Source organism: Crinia signifera, chromosome 4 (assembly GCF_055691185.1).
Source record: "Crinia signifera chromosome 4, ASM5569118v1, whole genome shotgun sequence".
Taxonomy (NCBI): Eukaryota; Metazoa; Chordata; class Amphibia; order Anura; family Myobatrachidae; genus Crinia; species Crinia signifera.
This window is the reverse complement of record NC_139220.1, coordinates 120,858,073-120,880,992: the sequence shown is the minus strand read 5'-3', so window position 1 is coordinate 120,880,992 and position 22,920 is coordinate 120,858,073. Positions and strand designations below refer to the sequence as shown.

At 40.9% G+C, this 22,920-nt stretch overlaps 1 protein-coding gene across 2 annotated transcripts in view; it reads right to left on the bottom strand.

Annotated features, from left to right (window-relative positions):
* The window catches only part of TMTC2 (transmembrane O-mannosyltransferase targeting cadherins 2), a 250,967-nt gene that overhangs the window by 156,936 nt on the left and 71,111 nt on the right, over positions 1-22,920 (bottom strand). The window contains exon 2 of one of the 2 annotated variants that reach the window (XM_083182341.1): positions 5,017-5,587. The exons of the other annotated variant lie outside the window; for it this stretch is intronic. Coding sequence (XP_083038467.1) covers positions 5,017-5,587 — 571 coding nt within the window. The remainder of the gene's footprint in view (positions 1-5,016; positions 5,588-22,920) is intronic. 2 annotated transcript variants of the gene reach the window in all.

Sequence of the window (22,920 nt, the reverse complement as noted above, 5' to 3'; positions counted from 1 at the left end):
AACTCTTATGTACCAGACACATAAAAGCAATGAAGCCAAAACATTTTTCACCTAATTTCTCAATTTTGAAAAGGAAGAATGGAACACACGGGTTGAAAACATAAAAAGTATAACAGCAATATATTTAGCCTATGCTGTGTAATGTGCAGTGACTACTCAAACTAATATGTCTAGCCAGATGTTAGAATTGTATTTTGGCTCTGGGCAGGCTGAGAAAAACATGTAATGATCCAAAAGACTGAAAGGCTGGCTGGAAAGAGGGAATACTAAAGATACAGCTAGGATATAGAAGAAGAAAGCCCAGAAAATAATAATTAAAAAAATAAGCCATTCAGAGATATACAAGCTTTCTCCTACAGTGTTATGAAAACAATTCAAACTGGAGTATGATTGTTACTAGTAATGTCAGAAGTAAGGGTAAAGGGGTGAAAGATGCTAGCCCAAAAACAAACACTACATTATACACCTAAGAGTAATTCAAATCAGGAATTCAATTTAAAAAGTAAAGCTTTATTAAACATAGATTACTAGGACAGGCTTTAAGGACTGAACACCCATTTCATCACTAAAAGGGTCTTGGGGATATGGACTGCCCCCGAAACCATTGTGAGCGAATAGCCAGCTCCTTACAAAATGACCGAAATTACAGCACCAGCACCTATCATTGAACAAAAACCACCTTCAATGATGACACCAGAGAGCACTCAGACCACTTATGGGCAACACTGTGTCCTCATATAGTATTGCTGCAGTGGCTCCAAACAGCCGCACTCAGTGCACCAGGTCTCAAAAGACTCTGCGAGCCTCGGGTGTCTCGATACTAAAAAATGCCTTAGTTACAACATGATGCAACCAGGATTCACCAGAAGACTGGACTGATTCATTTTGAGGACAAAGTATGGGACCACTTGTATAAAGAATCATTTGCACGGATATAAACATGTAACACATATAATATTTGTGATCAAAGATGCCCAACACTAGCAGAGCTTATTTTTGCAGAGAAGCTGAAATAACTGAGTAAGTGTAGCTGTGACAACCTCCTACCACTTCTGGATCTCTCATTTTGATTAAGATAAAACTTGTCAGATTCTCTTAAATAATTGTCTTCATTACATATATACAATTTTTATGGGAAATGTTTCAATTGCATTAAACAGAGTGAAATTAGATAGGCAATTAGACAAAGCGCAAGACCCTATGATGGATATTCAATCTCTGCTCATATTTGTGACAGTGAACATATCGGAAATTCAGTATTCAATCCCGGCCGGGACTCGCCTGCTACAGACCCACCTCCCTATTGAGGAGAGTCTGTATTGCTGGAAACGGCCGTGGATTGTCAAATCCGCAGCGTTTTTCTACAAATTCAGGCTGTTACAGTTGGAAAATAAGAAAATGGCCCGGGATTCAAACTGTCGGGATGTTCTGACAGTTGGAATCCCGGATGGAATACCCCCAATAACTGAGAACACAGAATTACAGCTAAATTCAAGTCCTCATTCAGACTGAAAATGGCTTAGTGCATCTCTGCAATTATTTAAGCGTTCTGCCATTGTAGTGTCAGAATTGCATCTACTTTTTAATTTGCAACTGAAAATGTTTTACCCAGAGGGGAAAATTTACTAAGATTTGTATTCTACTTCACATGTGATGTTGCTATGGGCAACCAATCAGAATCTACTTCTTATTTATTTAGCACCCTCTAGAAGATAGTAGACAGGATCTGATTGGTTGCCCAAAGCAACATCACATGTGAAGTAGAATACACATCTTAGTAATTTTCCCCCAGAATCTATTTTATAAAGGTTGCAGAAGTCTAAAACTGATCCCTTATAGTACTGTAGGTTTATAGCAGAGCTGCAATATCCTCTTATCCTCTTTCTCTATGGATTTCTCTCTTACTAGTTATTGGACAGCCTCTCCTGTAAGCACTTGATTTTATTATATAGATTAACCTTAGCATTACTTAGCATCATTGGTGGTTTTTACCTATGGGCTGCAGCCCCCCCCCCCCCCCCCCCCCCAGGTAAAATATGCCACGGTCTCTGACTAAGTAAAACTAGATGCAGTCTTTTAGAGTGCTCTGGCTTCATTGTGACTGGCAGTGACTTCCTGTTGGACCCAAGGCAGTCCCATTAGGAGGTGTTCCCTCCCTCCGGGACGCCTCCCAGTGGGCTGCTGAGTGGCAGCCTATAAAACCGGGTCCTGCGCAGTACGAGAACGATACTGTGCATGCGCCAGACCTGGGACCCTAAAAATGCCTCAGGGGCTGCTGCAAAAGCAGCACATAGAGGCTGGGAGCCAGTGTATGCGCAGTACCGAAGAAGGTACTGCGCATGCACTGGCATCGCGACAGGGACCGGCGCCCTAGGCTAACCGGCAGCAGGTGGAGGGGACCAGGAAGGCAGCAGTGGAGCAGTAGCATCGCGGCAGCCCCCCTTCTCCGGAGAGGCGGCTTAGCGTTACAATATTTTCTTTGCATCTCTTCTACTGCACTTCGCTTTTTCTTCCCTACAGTTTTTCCCCCCTGTAAGAGGTTTTTGTTCAGGATTCTCTGTGCTTCCATCATGAGGTGGTATAATATGTGAGTATGGGAAATAACTGCTGGAGATGGCTCATGGGGGATCACACTTCAAACCAACTGTCATTAAATACCAATGTGATGACATCATTTATTTTTATCACTCAACAGCTTTATATTTATAGAAAAATATAATCTCAAGCTTTCTCTCAGTGACAGATTTAGCCAGGAGCACATTTCTGGCTTTATGGGGCGAGCAACAATATACAATGTTTCTTATAATGCAATATCCTATGTAACATGTGCAGAGTGGATTAGATTTGGGTGGGTTCAAACTGAAATCTAAATTGCAGTGTAAAAATAAAGCAGCCAGTATTTTCTCTGCAAAGAAACAGAATAACTCACTGAAATATAACTCTCTCTGCACGTTACATCTGCCCCACCTGCAGTGCACATGGTTTTGCCCATTTTGAGAACAAATTTGTCCTGCGATCAGGTCTGAATGTGTACCCAAGGCCGACATATGACATCCCGGGTACACATCAGTAATGTTAATGAATGACGGAATGATCACAGTTCCGTATTTTATTAGCATACATGATGTCGCTATCAATATGACATGGCTGTCCATGCCGCACGACTGAGCACACAATGCCGCTAGCAACCGCGGGCACCTGCAAATCGGTTTTGGCCAGAAACAATATACTGAGGCAACGTCGTCCAACTGTGCACATACAGTTAGTCCATGAGGTTCAACCGTTTTCTATATTGTAAAAGAAAGTGGAGAATGTTCATGTATTTATTGATGAATTTGCATCAGTTAACTAAGGTAAAGCTTAAAAGAGCTAATTATTGTAAGCATTTTCATTATTTCTATAATTATTCATTTGCAGAGAGATACTCTACAAATTAAGTATGAGTATATAAAAGTGAATAATTACTATAATTATTATACTCTGGGGCAGATGCATTAACCCCTTCCCGACATTGCCTTTTTTGTTATTTTTTTTTTTTTTTTCCTCCTTGCGTTCAAATAAGCGTAACTTTTTTAATTTTCCAGCTATATAGACACATGAGGGCTTTTTTTTTGCGGGACAAGTTGTACTTTGTAATGGTACCATTTACTATACCGTATAATATTCTGGGGAATCAGGAAATAATTCAATGTGGGGTAAAAAAAAAAAAACGCCATTCCACAATTTTGCGCTGGTTACGTTTTTTTTTGGAGTTCATAGTTCGTTTAAAATGATGGGTTATCTTTATTCTATGGGTCGTTACGATTCTGGTGATACCAAACTTATATAGTTTTCGTTATGTTTTACAACTAAAAAAAAAAAATAGCAACTTTTACGGTTTTTTTAATTTGCGTCGCGTCGCCATGGTCTGCGGCTTATAACTTTTTTATTTTTCCACCTACGGACCTGGGTGAGGGCTCATTTTTTGCGGGCTGAAGTGTACTTTTTAATTAATACCATTATGGGATATGGGCGACTTTCTGATCTCTTTTAGTTATTTTTTTTTGGGTACGCGATGCGACCAAAAAACGTAGTTTTGGCGTTTGGAATTATTTTCCGTTTACGCCTTTAACCGTGCGGGATAACTAATGTTATATTTTAATAGATCGGACTTTTAGGAACGCGGCGATACCAAATATGTTTATTTTTTATTTATTTTTATTTGTGAAATGGGGAAAGGGGGGTGATTTGAACTTTTAATATTTTTTTTTATTTTTAAACTTATTTTTTTTTTTTTTTTTACTTTTACTACAAGGCCCCCTAGTGTACTTGACCACTAGGGGGCGCGATCGCCTGTACTAGGTTCAGCCATAGAGCTCTATGGCTGAACATAGTGATTTTCAGCACTTTCTATTACATCCTGCCTCAGGCAGGATGTAATAGGAATACTGACACGGCCAGCACAGGGGTCTACATTAGACCCCTGGCTACCATGGCAACCGATCTGCACCCTCCGATCTCGCCGCGGGGGGCCCCCATCGGCGCCGGAGGGGGGCGCCCCCCCTCCGATCAGCTATTAAAGCACTGCGGGCGCTTTGCCCGCGGTGCTTAAAGGGTTAAACGGCCACGACCGGCGAACTCGCCGCTCGTGGCCGTGAGAGCAGGTGCCTGGCTGTAATATACAGCCATTACCTGCTCTCTTTCAAGCCAGCTCACTCCGTGAGCTGGCTTGATTCCCCCGCAACCGACACATGACGTATATATACGTCATGTGTCGGGAAGGGGTTAAGTATGGTAAAGGGATAAAGTGGAAGTTGATAAAGCACCAGCCAATCAACGCCTAGCCATAATTTTTCAAACACAGCTGATTGGCTGGTGCATTATCACCTTCCACTTTATGACTTTACCCAGTTTAATTAATCTGCCTTTTGTTCCTCTTTCTCTTATATTTATCTTCATTGTTACAATTCTGAAAGTCCTAGAACACATGATTATTAAAACATCTGTAAACACCCAGCTACCTGAAATTCCACTCACCTTAAGGACAGCAGAAATAATCTCATTAATTTTTAGTTTGTGAAACACAAATATATCATAAATGGCACACACTGCCAACACAGTCACTCCATGCTCCTTCCATAGCATGCTGCACGTTGCAGAAAGTCCAGCACAAAATATCCAGCCCCAGCTGCTGATAGAATAACCCCGGGTTGAGCAATGCTTTATGTAGCATAGTAATGAAAGTATAAAGAAGAGTCCAGCTCCTACATCAGCCCGGCCCACTATTCCGGCAACAGCCTCTGTATGGATTGGATGAGAAGCAAAGAGAAGCCCAGCGAACAGTGTCCAGCATCCACTTCCAAAGAAGACTTTGCAGAGGTTTGTGAAGAGACCTGTAACAGCCGAATGCAACAGGATATTTACTAGGTGATAATTCCAGGGCTCCAGCCCTCCAAAAATGTAGTTAAGGCGAAAAGATAGAGTGCATAGTGGCCGGTAGGATTTATGGCTGCCACTGTGAGTAAGTAAAGTCCCCCAAAAATCATTGAAAAAAATTTGGATCCATGGAGTTTCTGGTAGCAGATCCTGATTTGTCTTGATAGCACGGCTGAAAAAGAACAAACAGTAAAATATTAGATGTATACACACAAAGAACAAAACAAACATACATTATAGAGTTAGCGAAATTATGATTAAAATAGAGATTTTTAAAATGTGTCTTTTCTAGTTTAGAACCAAATTTTAAGGGAGGTATTCAATGTTGAGTCAGGACTGTCGGGACTCGCTAGACAGTAGTGACCCAGTCCCTGCATATTGTCAATTCCTGGCCGTTCTTGGCAGAACGAGCCCGACTGCTTGTAAAGTCGGGCTCGTTCTGCCAATATCCTCTGTTCAATGCTGTCGGTGAAGACAGTATTGAATAGTGCCCTGCAGCAATCTTTCCTACGTCGGAAATGGCTGTTGGAGAATTGAATTTCCCTCAAAGTATTTACCAAACAGAGCATTTCGCTAACAGAAGTATAAATTTGTAAATTACGATAGTAACATTTAAAATCAAAACCTTAAATCCCGAACCCCGTTAAATGGCTGCTTAGTAATGACTCTAGGTTGTTTTAGCAGTGTGCAAGCAAAATGTGCCCTGCTCATTTTGTGGCTTCCTGATAAAACTGCCGGGCCTGTCCACCCCTATTAGTGGCATCGGCGGGCAGGCGGACGCGTGTGGGTGCCCGCCCACATTAGTGGCATCAGTGGGCGGATCGCACACCTTACTAACGTCGGCAGGCAGGCCCACCCACATTAGTGATTTCGGCGGTCCTGGCCAGCCACATTCAAAGTACCCCCTTTTCACCAGCACCCTGCCCTCCTGTGGTCCTAGAGGGATCACTAGATGCTAAAAATGTATTCTTTTTTTAAAGCAGGAAATTTTTATCTAAGGGATGAGAAAACCTATAGCTGTTCAAAACCTATGATTTATAACATCATGTGTAGCTTGTTTTACAATCATCTGTCTGAAGTTAAGTCTTTTCTTGTTAAAATAAAACTGTATCTTATTAGGAAGCTACTTTGTATGCAACTTGTAAATGTAAAGCTACTGTACCCAACCAAGCAGTACCAACACAGGAACATCCGACTGTTGAGCAACATGGCCACATAAGAGTATGAGATGTTTGCGCTTATCTGGTCAGACAGTGTGCTAATGGATTTCAGACAGAGAAAGTCTCAATGCTTCTGCCTAAAACAACAGGTTGGACAATGACCCCCAAAGCAGACTGACATTAATCTTACAGAGATATACAAAATTATACTCAAATGTCAGCTTTTTACATTTTCTTAATTTTTTTGACTTACATAAACGTCTCTTCATGTTAAAAACAAGTCTAGGGCAGTGGTTTCCAAACTGTGTGCCGTGATACCTTGGGGTACCCTGGGACACTTGATGGGGTGCACTTGCATGGGTGCACTTGGTTGGTGGACCAGAACCAATACAAATTATGTATTGTCAATATAATAGGCAAAACTAGGGCCAGAAACATATATGGACAAACAAAAGTTAATCCTGTAACCATATAATTGAACCTAAGGATGACATCTAAACACAAGTTACCTAATTTAATATTGTGTTTCTAAATTTTCAATATGAAACATTTGGCTTAGGGGTAGGGGTGCCGTGAAGAAGAGTCTCAAACTCCTGGGTGCCGTGATTCAAATAAGTTTAGGAACCGCTGGTCTGGGGGGATGTTTATCAACATTTACAATGTGATCTTAGAGAAATGTTAGCGCTCAAGATTGCACAGCACATACATTATGGCAAATGGAAGACCAAGCAACCGTAGGAATAGGTCGTCACTGCGATATGCTCAATGTGCTGCAGAGGCTCCTGGACATGCGCTGACACGATGACCATGCATAAGCGGCTGCCATTGCCGTGGTGAGTTGCGGGGGAACCCCCTCTTGGCTAAAATTGCAAATTATAACCCCATAGGCGGCAGGGGTAAACACTGGAATGCTTTGCTATGTGGAAGGTATAGATTGTAAGCTTGCGAGCAGGGCCCTCCTACCTTTTTAACCGTCTGTAAATACACAGTTTGTTGTATCACTGTTTCCAATTGTAAAGAGCAATGGAATTTGCTGGGCTAAATAAGATACTGTTAATAAATAAATAATTTAATCTAGCAGAATCAGATCCCCACAGAAACCTCTGGGGGTCTTTGGCTACCATTGGGAATGGAGGGATTGCAGTAAGTATCAGAGATCCTGTATCTGCTGCAGTCCCTTTGTGCAAATTTTTTGTGGTTAACCTCTGAAAACAGGTGTTTTGTAATTATTGTATGTATTGTATTGCCATTGTATGATAGGATTGTATTGTAGGATAACTATTTTGAAACATTCTGAGAACAGCAATGAATCATGATACAGTATATGCAGTAGCCTTGAAAACGCGGCAGGAGTTCATCTCCCCTTCTATCCTTTCTATGTAATTAGAGAGATAAGACTTGCCTGAACTAAAAAAGTCTGTGCAAAATCAGATTGTGCTTTTTTAGATTTACTTTCTGATGACTAAATATTATGTGCGGCTATTCTGTATGAATGCAAGTGGCAGAGGTTCAACGATAGAAGGCATTGTTACCGGATGCTACATTTTGTTATGATCATAGGAAGTGAATGCAGAATGTTTACCAGTTCTCACAGTATACGTAAACTTGTTGAGTATTGGTATCTGCATAGCTGCCATCCTTCAGGAAACAACCACTTTCCCTGTTCTATTGTCTGCAACACAAATGCCATTACCTCAGCAACGCCACTGCACACGGGTCCCACTCAGAGCATCAGAATGCATTTCAGTGCTCTGCATTAACTTCTGTATTTCACATTAGTGCTTTAAATTGATTTTTATGTTCATTTTTACCATGAAGACTACTAGGGAAAATAAAAAAAAATGCATCTGTTCATATAGCCTTAATTGTCCCTCTCTGGCAATTTGTAATGTTAGGAGGTATGACACTAAAAGTATACCCGTTTAAAAGTCTATAAAGCCACAATAGATGGATATTATAAAGCCTTAGGGTGTACTGGCTTGAAAAGTGGCTAGAACACTCAAATATCACATTTACATGATTGCACGTATATTTACATTATGTCAACCAGGTAGAAAACACTGCCAAATCCCAAATCATTAGTTCACACACAAACGTCCATAATATGTTTACAAATTCTAGAATGGTTTCAAATGATCACCTCTCATTTAACTAATACTATACTAGAGCACACAGTGTATGACTTTTATCCTGCACAAGCTAGATTTGTCAAACTGAAACATGTTTACATTGCTTTCAGCACAATGTATTCATAGATTTGTCAATGGGAATTTAAGTAAAACAAAATAAATCATACATAGTTACAGCACGTCTTATTCAGTTACTTCACCGCTACATCATCAGCACAGGCCTGACCACACAACTAACAGCAGCAGACATCAAAGGCCAAACTTTACCTTTATTTTAAAAAAAAAAGTCCCATTAGGTTACCCTCTAAGAGTGGTTTGTTCAACCTTGAAAAAATCTGTTAATCCGTAAATGAAACCGGAACAAGAGCAATTGAACGCGTATAGCTTTAATGCAAAATACACAGCAGAAAAGCACGAAATAAAATGCGCTATAATTTTCTATATAGTCCAACCCTATAAAAGTACTTTGCTATATTCAACAAGTGGTAAAGGGCAAAGTCCAAGCTCTCACATACTGTAGCTGTAATCTTACTAAAGGGTATGTCCTATTAGCGCAGTTGCCATTTCAGAGGATACAAATGGGCAAATATTGCGATTATTGATAACAATTATTGTCCAATCAACGTCCAATTCACGTGATTGTGCGAAAAAAAATGTGGTCAGGGAAAATCCTATATTGCAACTGCCGGGGGGGGGGGATTTAATAGGATGAGAGATTCAGAAAGTGAGCGATTTGGTAAGAAATCTCCAGTTTTTCTAAAGCAGGAATCATTTACACTGCAAAACCAGTTTGATTTTGCAGTGTAAATGATTGCCGATTAAAAAAATAATGGAGATTTCTTATGAAATCTCTCACTTTCTGAATCTCTCATCCTATTAAATGTCACCACCGATGTCTACTTATCAGCAGGTATTGGGGCTAATGCTGACCACACATCAGACCAACTTTCATCCAACCACTAGTTGGTTGGAAGGAATAAAAAAATCTGGTACTGGATGGGAGCAAATGTATTTGTAATTCAGTAATTTGCTCCGAAAGTCTGGAAATAAGTAATGTAGTTGTATCTGTTTGATTTAAATGATTTCACTGAATGTTTTTATCCATTTTCCTGGGTTTGTGAGCAAATTGCTCTTTGTCATTTGCTCCCATCCAGTACCAGGTTTTTATTCCATCCATCAAACTAGTTAAATGGTTGGATGAAAGTTGGTCTGATGTGTGGCCAGCATAAGCAGCAGTTAGTCACCCATCAAGTGAAGAGGCCACATGCAAGCCATGTTTATGTTGTGGTCAGCGTTAGCTGCTGGGCAGACAAAATCACCAGCTCATACTGCGCGACACGCAGTATTATGAGCAGTGGCAGCCCTGAGGGTATAGCCCATAGAAAAAAAATTAAAACATTGGAAAGTTACAGTACTATTTTTTATAAACACTTTAATCCCTCAGAGCCACCAATTTTACATTGTGAATCGAAATTCCAAACCTACTGTAGTTCTAGAATATTTCTATACCTAGACTTGTTCCCTAATCATTTGCAGCTCTTCACAGAGCAATCTCTTTGCCTGGTGAGAAACAAATATCACAAAAGCCATAAGAACTGATTGTGCAAAGAGACAAATCACTGACAAGGCAACTAAGCAATAAGAACACTGCATAGCAGGAGACGCAGTAGAAGAATGGATATGCACACTGAAAAGCATAGCTAAGACACAAAGGACTTTTGTACACACTTTCACCCATCCTAAATGTAAAAGAAACAGCCTTTAGATGGCTTATGGCAGATGCTAATACAAGTCAAATATTTACACTATAATCCTCCATTTCTACTCCATTTTATTAGGAATAAAGGCATAAATAAGGAAAAGGTGATTTCCATGAGCTACGGACATGATGAATGACTGGTGCTAAATGCTGACAAACTAATCTAATTGGCAAACATAAAATGAACAAAGGAAAACTTTAGTATTGTAATGCTTTTTAACAGGTGTTTTGGAAACGAATCAGTTCAGTCAACACATACAGAAAATAGCGGAGATGCCAGAGGCAACAATCCAGGAGATGATACAAACAAGAAAAGTTGTGTAAACTTACAATGTGATAAATAATATACTGGGGCAAATGATTATTTTCAGAGGAGGGGGTAATGTGCATGTGTATGTATAGGTATATATATATATATATATATATATATATATATATATATATATACATACACACACACACAAACTTATACATACATACACACACACACACTATATATATATATATATATATATATATATATATATATACACACACGGGTAAAGGGGGTAGGGGGGCTATGTCAGCTGCCCGCCCTCCACACGTGCGTCATGGCCGCATTACCATACGTACGTCCAGCATTTTTCATGGGAGCGCCCATGAAACGTGGGGCGTACACATATGGTAATGAGCCCAAACAGCTCTTCACACCCCTCTCCACCTCCTGCTCGGATGGTTCCATACGATCGTTTTCTGCACGGACCTCACGCTGTGTTCTGACATGCGAGGTGATCGCACATGCGCAGATACGCCTCTGCACCTGCGCAAACATCGGCCGTCCGACCGCACATGGAGCTGTCCGACTCAATCAGAATAAGGGCCAATGTGACAATACAGTATATTACCTACACACATATACTCTCTTTTCCTCTCTCATTGCCATTTCCAGAGTTACAGTAAGTGAGGGTTAATATACAGTAGCATTTATCACGAGGACACATGAGGAAAAAACCCATATGATGCTTGAGTGCTTTTACATACAACAGATTATCCTTTAGGTTGAACACTGCCAACTTGGAACAGGAGTAAAATCAGTCCACAGTATAGCAGCTCTATTCAGGCTGCATACAGTTAACTGTCAGTGCTGTTGTAACAGGACAAGCACCAATGATTACAATAGACTCTATTAACATAGTTTCACACCATTTTGAAAAATATGTATACAGTATTTCCACACAGTAAAAGTCAAAAGATGACATAAACAAAGTTCATTTTCAATTGTTTCATCACAGCATCAGGAGTTGAATCCAATATCAAATGACAAACAATGACTACTGGAGTAAAATAATGGCTGTTTATAGATGCTAAGAAAAAAACAACTTTATTAATACATTTTTAGGAAAAAAAATATAAATTTATTTATATCCTGTTGCAGTTAACATGTGAGCTAACGCATTTCTCCTTAGAGTGGTAAAGTTTACATCAGAGGTATAAACTATACAATGGAACCACTAATGCCCCTTTCCCACTGCAGCTAAAAAACGGTAAATTGCAGATTTTCAGCGCAATTTACCGTTTTATGGCTGCAGTGGGAAAGTGCCAGAGTTGAAATACCGTTTAAAGCTAAATGGTATTTCAACCCGTTTTTAAAGCAGAGTCCTACACTTTAAAATAACGTTTAAGAGGCAGTGGGAATGCCTCTTAAACGTTATTTAGCCTCCAGGCAGTCCCAGTGCCTGATGAGACCTAGTAGTTCTCACTTTGTGCATGTGTAATGAGTGCACGTGCATAATAAAGAGCCGCTCATTACATATGTAATGAGCGGCTCATTATTATGCGCGTGCACTCATTACATATGCGCAAAGTGAGAACTACTAGTTCTCATCAGGCACTGGGACTGCCTGTACCCTGCATGGACCCCCGCTGCCTCCCCACTGCCCTGCATCCCCGTGCAGGTAAGTACAAGGGGAGGGGAGGTGGGGGCACAGGGCAGGAACGTGGGGTTAGGCACTCTTTACACTTGGGGGGGGGAGGGATTAGGCACTCTACATTTTACACGGTTCACTGCAATGGGAATGGTACTTAAATGGTATTTAAAACGGTAATCTGCTGTGGTGGGAATGCTAATACTGTTTTAAATACCATTTAAGATTACCAGTACTTTAAACTGGTCTGCAGTGGGAAAGCAGCATAAGTATTCTTTAAAAAGAATTTAAGAATTAAATCAGAAAATGTATCAAATTAAAAGTTTGCATAAATCGTCAAATAAAGTAAAACAATAAATTTGTCTTTGCATAAGATTTGAAAAAGTTTCAAGATAACATGATGCCTTGTAAGTAATACAAATTTCAAAATAACAAGTTGATCATCATTTTATTTAAAAACAGAAACAACAACACTCATTATCAAGTCTTCATTATAATGATGTATGAAATATTTGTTCACATTATTTCTTGCCCTATTGGATATTCATCCATTTTATCAAAACACTCAATTAGGGGTGAAGATTATTAGATAGACAGTGTCAAGATAGAAAGTCAAAGGTCGACAGTCAAAAGTTGACAAGGTCAAAAGGTCAACAGAGTCAACAGGGTCAAAAGGTAGACATGAAAAGCCTGACATGAGTTTTTCAGGTACTTATATGTTAGTTGGTCACCCACTAAGCTAATGCTTAGTTTTCTGCGTCCCCTCGCGGGGCTCGCTACACTTCGGGCTCAGTGGCTCGCTGTGCTTGCCGCACTATGTAAAATCAACTACATGCCGACATGGATAGTGGGGGTATGAGCATACTAACTATAGTGGGCGCCCAACTAACATATAAGTACTGATTTTCACTTTTGTTGCTGACAATATGGACACCTGTCGACATGGACTCCCACTTAGTGAAACGCATATCCTCGCATAGCTTACCAAGCTTCGGGCCAAATAGCATAGCACGTTGTCATTCCTAGACTGCACACACATCATATCCCGTGTACAGTATAGATGGGTATACATTATCTATTCCCGGGCAATGCTTGGAGTTCTATTTAACATTTACCAACCTTTCTCAAGGTTTCACTGGTCATGTTTTCTCTTCAAACTTGTGCCTCGCCAACCCTGTTTTTTCTACGGTTTGAGTTTGCCAAGTAGAAGAGATTTCAACAAAATCCTGTATTTTAATCATGTGCTGATCCCCATATATCTACTGGTTAGAGTGCAGAGTCTTTGTGTTGGAGCAAAATATATGCAAGGTGTCACAAAGCCTGCATTGCATTACAAAGGTCACGCTTTATTATCGAAGAAAAAACAACAGCATTTGTGAGTCTGCTTAGAATTAAGCCTTCCGTGCCTGTCACTGCAATGACGGATGAGAAGCAAATCACCCTGTCTGAGAGCTGGCTGGAGCCCACTGTTACTTGGGTTAGAAAAGATAATGTAACAGCTCTTGCTCTGTGCCCGCTCTGCAAAGCCGGGTACGAACGCTGTAAAACAAACATATGCTTCTAGAGTATCAACTTAACAAATTTCCCAGCAAAATGACATAAAAGGGAGAACTCTAATTCTAAGTGAACATAAAAATAAATGAGCCATCACAGACCATATTACAACATAAAGATCCATTCTACTTAATCAAACTAAAGCTGAAATGTATACTCAAAAACAGTGCCTGCCAACGCATGTAGACTGCTACAATGTGTGCCAGCAGCTTATATTGTGAACACATTGCAGGGACAAATGCAAAAACTAACAACTTTTAGAACATAAAAACTAGCAAATGGTTTTGTAATGATCTTAAATTCATATCGGAGTGCGATCTTCTAGTGGTTTTTTTCTGTATTGTGTTGCACCCCTCTGGGGGAATTATATGCCATTGAAGATGCTTAGAATACTGACAACAATCATGTAATGCCAGTGGCAAAAAAAGTGCCATGACCTCAAGAAACCCCAATGTCCCAGCAGTCTTTATATTTGCTTCTGACTCCAAAATGACACGAAGACTTTCCAGGGATGGAGCCTGTCAGATAAAAAGGTAAATAACTAATGCCAGTACCCAGGGGGAGCTTGCTCTGAAATGCATAGTTTGGTAACTAGGCCGTTATCGGAGTCAGTAAGGGAGCTTTTTTACCTTTTACCCCAAAATATATTTAGATACACCGACATTACCCCCTTGATTTGAAATGAAGGAAATCATATAATTGTAATACACACTGTACCCCCAGAAATTGAGGCTATATCAGGTACACAGCCTGGCAGCCATTGATGATAATGATGATTACCATGTACTGTAAGGCTGCTTGTGTGGCATCATCATCATTATCATCAATGGCTGCCAGGCTGTGTGTGGTATAACCATTGATAATGTGACATCCTGGCATCTATTAGTGTCAGTATTTCAAGATGACATAGTGACAGTTTTAGCAAATGTTTTTCCATTGACTAGAGATGGGCAGGGCCTGGGGCACCGGCCACTGGAGGGCAGCATTTGGGAGCATCCCCCCCCTTGGAGCCAGGTGAGCGGCACCCCACACCAACCCCCAACACCCCCCACCCCCCCTCAACTGATGTCTGACTCAGCGACGGCCACACTCCGCCTCCCTGACTCCTTACCCCCCACCTTCCTGACCCCTCACCCCCCACCCCCGGGGCGCCCTGGAGATGGGTATACCTTGACAGGAGCCTATAACCAGGCAAAAAAACTCGCTGCTGAGATGGGGCAGAAACCAGTCGACTCTACTGAAGAAGCGGGCGGACTTAGAGAAGGGGCCCAGGGCATCACGCAGGGAAGCATGCCATACACAAGGGCCTGACGCACTGCACTGCATCATGTCTTTGTACACTACAGTACTGTAACACATACAGCCGGGCATGCATATAAAATCTATACATAGTCAGGTCCATAAATATTGGGACATCATCACAATTCTCGATTGAGCATGTATTTCACTTGATGAAGATAAAACTGAATGGAAAATTCCCCAAGAACAAGCAGGAAATGAAGACATTTGCAGTAGAGGCCAGCAAACCCAGCGTCTGGTGATGTCTATGCGTTCCATACTTCAGGCTGTAATTGACTGCAGTGGATTTGCAACAAAGTATTAAAAAGTGAAAGTATTATTTAGGATTATTTAGTTTGTCCCATTACTTTTGGTCCCTTAAAAAGTGGGAGGCAAATATAGAAAACGTTGTAATTCCTACACCATTGCCCTGATTTTGTGTATACCCTCAAATTAAAGCTGAAAGTCCCCATTTAAAGCGCATCTTGTTCGGTTCATTTCACATCCATTGTGGTGGTGTATAGAGCCCAAGATATGAGAATTGTGTTGATGTCCCAATATTGATGGACCTGACTGTAGATTCTACAGTATATGCAATGAAATGAAATTCCTGGTGGAAAAAGACGGTAGCGCTGCCGAGACACAGCCAGGAAAGCTTATAGAATCATGTGCATGCCCGACTGCATCTCAGCAGTGTGACTGTCCATTACCCCATTTGGGGGAATTTGCCCCTGTTCACTGACCACTGATGTAACCAAATATAAAAGGAACATAGCAGATGCCTTAGGTGGGGTATGCAGTCATTGGGTAAGGTCAACAGTCACTAGGTCTACACCTTGAACTGGTTAACACACCCAAGGTCAATACTGACAAAAGGTTGACACAAAATTTCTGCATGACAGACATGGTTGACATGAAAAGTTTGACAGATGTTTCTTAAAATAAGGAGTTTTTCATACTTTACTATGCAAGCTGGCATAGATAGAGAATATAATAGTTTGCAGAGTACATCGTGGCACCATGTCCGACCAATGGCGAGCGTAGTCCAACAAATTGGTGACGTGTTACAGTTATACCGGGTCCATGTCAACATAGACACCCCCGAAAAAAGTGAAAAACTCAGGTCGACCTTATTAATGTCCACCATGTCTATGTCGACCGTAAGCTTGTGTCTACCTTTTACCAATGTGGACTTTGGGTATGTCAATCATTTCAAGGTGTCAACCTAGTCACTGTCAACCATTAGGGGTCGACCTAGACAATGTCTACCATTTATACCGAAACCCTTACATTGAATAGCCGGTAAACAAATAATGCGCCGATCTTATGAAAATAGGCCAGCAGGTCCTTCCAGCCAATGGCTCTTGCAGTTCCACAAAAGGGGCATGTTGCTTAAAACTGAATTGCAACAGAGACATTTGAGGCTTTTTACCAGTAAACTGCACAAATGCATATCCATGTAATAAGATAGAGAATTCCTTTCAGTAATTTGCACAATACTGGCGCAAGCTAATTGTTAATGGTTTGCTAAAGATTATTGCAGTCTTACACATTGTTAAATAGTTATAAAAGTGTCTTAAAATGTTCATTTTACGAATGAGAAATGTAATTGGTGCTTCTAAATGAAATACAATTATATTAGCAACCTGTTGTAAAGCCATTTCCAATGAGGAATTTTGTTCTACAAATGGGTTTTCTAAAAACACACAGTCTAAATATAAAAGGACATCATGCCAGTGTATAATCTGACTTTTAATAACACTATTAACCTTTAGATGTACAGAAAGGAAACTGGCACAAGTGCTTCTACACAGGGGGTTTCCTTACTCTGCATATATAAATAAGAATGAACGCTGCCACCTTCCTTCCTTCCTTCCTTCCTCTGCTGAAGGAAAACGCAGGACTAAGAAGCCATGAAACAATGACAATACAGTCACATCAGACATGTCCAAAAGGAAGGCTCAAAAATATGTGGAAGTATCTCTGTACCCAGAAATTACTGCTGTGTTGGGCAATGCTGCAACAGACTAGCAGGGCCAAATAGTAAAACAATGGTGGGGCATGTTGGGATGTGTAGTTCTACAACAGCTGGATGTCCAGATATTACCTACCCCAGAAATACAGCATATGGTTATAAGGGCCTGATTCAGACATTATAGCAGAGCCGTTGTGTCGTTGTCTGCAGCATACAGTATGTGGTAAACTCATAGGTAAAAAGATGCAAGATGTCATATTTTGTCATTTTTGTCCAAAAATGCAGGTATCATATCTACACTGCTACCTTCGGACATCTGAGATAATAATCGGAGACCTCAGGTTACTCAGGATGGCCATGTAATTCATGCTTCCATGCAAGTGAAGCTGGGTCAAAAAGACAGCACCACCCAGAAAAATGGGTAGACATGTCCTGTTTTCTGGAACGCTTCATACCATTGCAGCTCCTGTACATGCACAGATCTGCAAAGATTGGATATGTGTGTAGATATAGAATTTACATAAATCTCGAATTAGGATATATAATCGGATATGATCATTTTTAATGATATGGAATGTAAACATTAAAAGTGCAGTACAGGTTGAGTATTCCTTATCCAAAATGCTCGGGACCAGAAGTATTTTGGATAACAGATTATTCCGTATTTCAGAATATTTTTATATTTCAATGAGGTATCTTGAGGTATGAAATACACACAAATACAGTTACATATCATGTCCACAGTAGTGCTGTTATAGATGTCCCTAGTAGTGGTAGTGACATATCATGTTCTCAGTAGTGCCAGTTACATATCATGGCCCCAGAATTGCCAGTTACAGATGTCAACAGTAGTGCCTTTAGCAAATAAATTATAATTTGGATAATGGATATTTGGATAAGGGAAGCTCAACCTGTTTTAGATCTAGTATTTCTGTATGCCAGCGATAAAGTGCATACATATGGAAAGATGCCATAATGATTGGACATCTTTCCGGAGAGTATCAAATCGTTCATCGTGCGTACACACGGAACGATCTGACACACTTCACAGAAGATTGGTCTATGATCTTCCTGCATGCATGGAAGATCATAGACCAATCTTAACGATTGGCGGGTACGCGCATTGTTAATGATACACGGAATGATTTGAACGAATGTCCGTTCCCATCGATCGGGAATGCCCACATCGTGCCTCAAATCATTCCGTGTGTAGCACCTTTAGAATGGAGTAGAATTTGGAGTGAGATATGGGGATCCTATTATAATATTACACCACAGCTCATAATTTCTAGTCTTGTCTGAGCTCTGTAAGGTTGGCACAAACATTATACAGAAAATATGTCATATTTATGGTATGTGGTATAGGATATTTTATCAAAATAATTACAATCCAGACAATTCTTAAAAGAAAAATATATGCAAATTGCAGCCACAATGACCAGATCATTAGTTACTGTGATGCATTACTATGACACAAGGTAATACAGAGGGGTAAATCTATGGGCAGTAAGTGAAGAGTTTAATTGCTTTGTAAATAAACCCCTATACATATCTGTGCATAGCTATACTGATATTACTTATGATACCTATTCAGTTCATTACCTTTAGGCATTATTGCCATTGTTCTGTAAATACCCAGTTTGTTGTATCACTGTCTCCTTTTGTAAAGTGCAACGGAATATGCTGCGCCATATAAGAAACTGTTAATAAATTAAATAAATTGATACCTGAGGAACTACTGTGTATGTAGATATTGATTAATAAGCTTAATAAGCACACCTAGTTGACTAAGGGAACATTATTACAGGTACGTTGCAAGGTTTTGTGACCAAGTGATCATTCAATGTTGGCATATGTCTTGTTTCATTCTCATGGGATGGTGCTTCTTGGGTGAGCGTCTAGGGGGGGGGGGGGTGGTTTGACCGGAAGCAGGAGACTTGTCCACTTTCCCATGGGGCAGTGCCAACCGTTTATTGGCAGCCTCCTGGCCCTTCCGGCACAGTAGGTAAGGTTGTTGAAGGTTAGATATCATTCACTCATTGATAAATGAGCCCCTAAATTGTTGACAGATAAACAAAACAAGAAAGAGAACCCGTAAAGATACTAAGTAAACGTAATTTTACTGGTAGCACAATGGTCTAATTGTTCACATAAGTAATTATGACTTAAATTGGTGAGATCATATAGATGATTTCTGTAATCTATTATTACAGTTTAAGAAGGTTTGCTTTCTCATGACAAAAACAAAAAAGTCTAATTCTTCAATGTCCCCTTAATACTTGTAGTATCTTGTCTCCTTAGAAACATTCCATTATCCTTTGTTATACAGAGGCCAGTTTCTATAGGGACGAGGAAGAACAGGAAGAGAGCTCAGGACAAATTCTTTTTCCATAACTGTTGAAGGAGGAGGTAATAACTCCTTGTTCAGGATGCCACTGCTTTCTCACAGATAGCTCGTGAATACTTGTCATTTCCTTGCTGAATGGGCAGAATTCATTGCAAGGCAAGTTAGAGGGACAAAATACAAGACTCATCTGTAACCCAACACACAAACAAAAGACAAGCTGAATTTCAAAGTGACAGTATAAGAAAAGGAAAGAACAAAAGGCTGAGTTTAGTGGCACACCGAGAACTGGTAATGGCTGTTCAAACAAGCAAACTGTTCGCTGTCCCACAGTCAACGTCTCATTCTGATGGGAAACCACCAAGAACAAGCCACGTGAGCTTAATTATCACTCAACAACTGCCCCATTGCTTACAGCAGAGGAGGTAAACACAGTAAAGACAGCAATCAACTTTTGACAGTTAAGAGCACACAAAACAAAAAACACAGCCGTACAAAAAGAGCAAGAAAAGCTCTGTATCTTTAGCCAAACGTGCAAGGAAAAGGCATATTGCAGCCAGTAGCAACATTAGCCTAGGTCTATAACAAATACTCTATTCAATAACATACCCCATCAACACACTATAAGAAGTGTCAAATAACTGCAAAACAGAAAAATGAATAATAAAAAAACAAATATTTGTGTACTTGTGTTAATTTAAATCTAGAATAATACTGTGGGATATATTACTTGTGCACCAGATGTGGGCTAAGTAAAAGTAAATAGCAAATAATACACAGTGAATTAATATAACCCCTCAACCAAGAGTATATTGTTTTGTGATATTATAACCATTGGGTTTAGCTTTTACGACTATAATAACTAAAGTATCCTCCATTTAAACTAATGTACATCCCCCCCACACACACACACCCTTTCCACCCCACCCTAATGATCAGAGCATCCATCTAAAAAGCTTTTCCTGTAAAAAGCTGAACGGATAAGGTTTTGAAAATCCATGAACCTGAAAGCATGAGCACTACGGGATGTCTTAATGCCCAGTAGAACATAAATGAATAAAAGCAAATTAAAATATATTGATATTGTGTATAATAACAGTATATATATATATATATATATATATATATACATATATATATACATATATATATATATATATACATATATATATATATATATATATATATATAGGAGAGAGGGTCCGGCACTCCCAGTAACTGTGTCTCTCGGCGATCGGTGCCTTCACTGCAAATAAATGCTGTAATATTCACACGATGGTGCGGCACTCACGATCAATCAAACAATAAGCTGTACGCTGCCACAGAAGTTCGATCAACGTTTCAAAACTTTAATGTTTTGTCATCAGGATCAGGACCTGATGACAAAACATTAAAGTTTTGAAACGTTGATCGAACTTCTGTGGCAGCGTATTATTATTATTATTATTATTATAATTTTATTTATAAGGCGCCACAAGTGTTTCGCAGCGCCGTACAAAGGAACAATACAGGGAAACAAAACTTGGCATAACATTGAATAAATAACAAAAATACAGTACAAATAAAGAGCGCCACAGATCAATACACATTACAGCTTGGATATAAGTAGTGAGGACTCAATCAACATACAACTAGAGGCTTGAGGCCAATGATGGAGAGGAGTATGCAGATGAAGATGGTCACTGAGTGTTGGAGTAAAGGAGAGCTGTGAGTGAAATGTGAAGAGAAGTGGGCTTTGACAACAGGAGGGAAGAGGGCCCTACTCGGAGGAGCTTACAATCTAGTAGGAAGGGGAGACAGACAGATTACAAGAGGTGCAAGCGAGGGGGTGGTGGTTAGATAGCAGGATGTAAACAGGAAACAGGCAAGGGGTCGGAGAACCAGCTGGTTTATGCAGTGGAAGGGTACGCTTTCATGAATAGGTGAGTTTTCAGTGCCCGTTTGAAGCTTTGCAAGGTCGGGGAGAGTCTAATGGAGCGAGGGAGTGCGTTCCACTGAAGGGGTGCAGCACGGGCAAAGTCCTGTACTCTAGCATGGGAAGCAGTGATCAGGGTGGAGGAGAGACGACAGTCGTCAGCTGACCGTAGAGGGCGGGAGGGTGTATGAATGGAGATGAGGTTAGAGATATATGGAGCAATGGAATTAGAGATGGCCCTGTATGTGAGTGTGAGGTGTTTGAAGAGGATTCTGTAGGGGAATGGAAGCCAGTGCAGATTTTGTTGAAGGGGAGTAGCAGAATTAGAGCGGCGGGAGAGGAAGATAAGCCTGGCTGCAGCATTGAGGACAGATTGGAGAGGAGCTAGTTGGGATTGAGCAAGGCCGGTGAGAAGAGCATTACAGTAGTCAAGCCGTGAGATGACCAATGAGTGGATGATCAGCTTGGTTGCACTCTGTGAGAGAAAGGGCCTGATGCGAGCAATGTTGCGTAACTGGAACCGGCAAGAATGGGCCAGCGTTTGGATGTGGGGTGCAAAGGAGAGGGAGGAGTCAAGAGTGACACCCAGGCAGCGGAGTTGGGGAACAGGGGAGATGATGGTGTTGTTAACAGTGATAGAGATATTAGTAGGGGGCATAGCTCTGGGTGGGGGAAAGATAATAAGTTCGGTTTTGTCCATATTCAGCTTCAGAAATCGCTCAGACATCCAGGTAGAGATGGCAGCGAGGCAGTTGGAAACTTGAGAGAAAACAGTGGGGGACAGATCAGGAGAGGAGAGGTAGATTTGGGTGTCATCTGCATAGAGGTGATATTGGAAGCCAAAGGAGTTAATGAGTGCACCCAGAGAGGAGGTGTACAGAGAGAACAGAATGGGGCCAAGGACGGAACCCTGAGGGACCCCGACAGGAAGGATAGAAGGTGGTGAGGTAGAGCCAGAGGCAGAGACTGAGAAGGAACGGTTGAAGAGGTAAGAGGAAAACCAGTTGAAGACTGTGCCAGAGAGGCCAATGTTTTGGAGTGTGTGGAGGAGGAGAGGGTGATCCACAGTGTCAAAGGCAGCAGATAGGTCCAAAAGGATAAGCAGGGAGAAGTGACCCTTGGATTTGGCTGACAGCAGGTCATTGGTGACTTTCACTAGGGCAGTCTCAGTGGAATGAAGTGGGCGAAAGCCAGATTGAAGGGGATCTAGGATGGAGTGGTCAGACAGGTAGCTGGTGAGACGCCTGTAAACCAGCCGTTCTAGTATTTTAGAGGCAAATGGGAGAAGAGAGATAGGGCGGTAGCTTGTGGGAGAAAAAGGGTCCAGGTTAGGTTTTTTAAGAATAGGCGAGACCAGAGCGTGTTTGAAGGGTGAGGGAAAGATGCCAGTAGAAAGAGATAGGTTAAAGAGGTGAGCAAGGTGGGAGCAGCCAGTGGGGGAGAGGGAACTGAGGAGACGGGAGGGGAGAGGGTCCAAGGGACAGGTA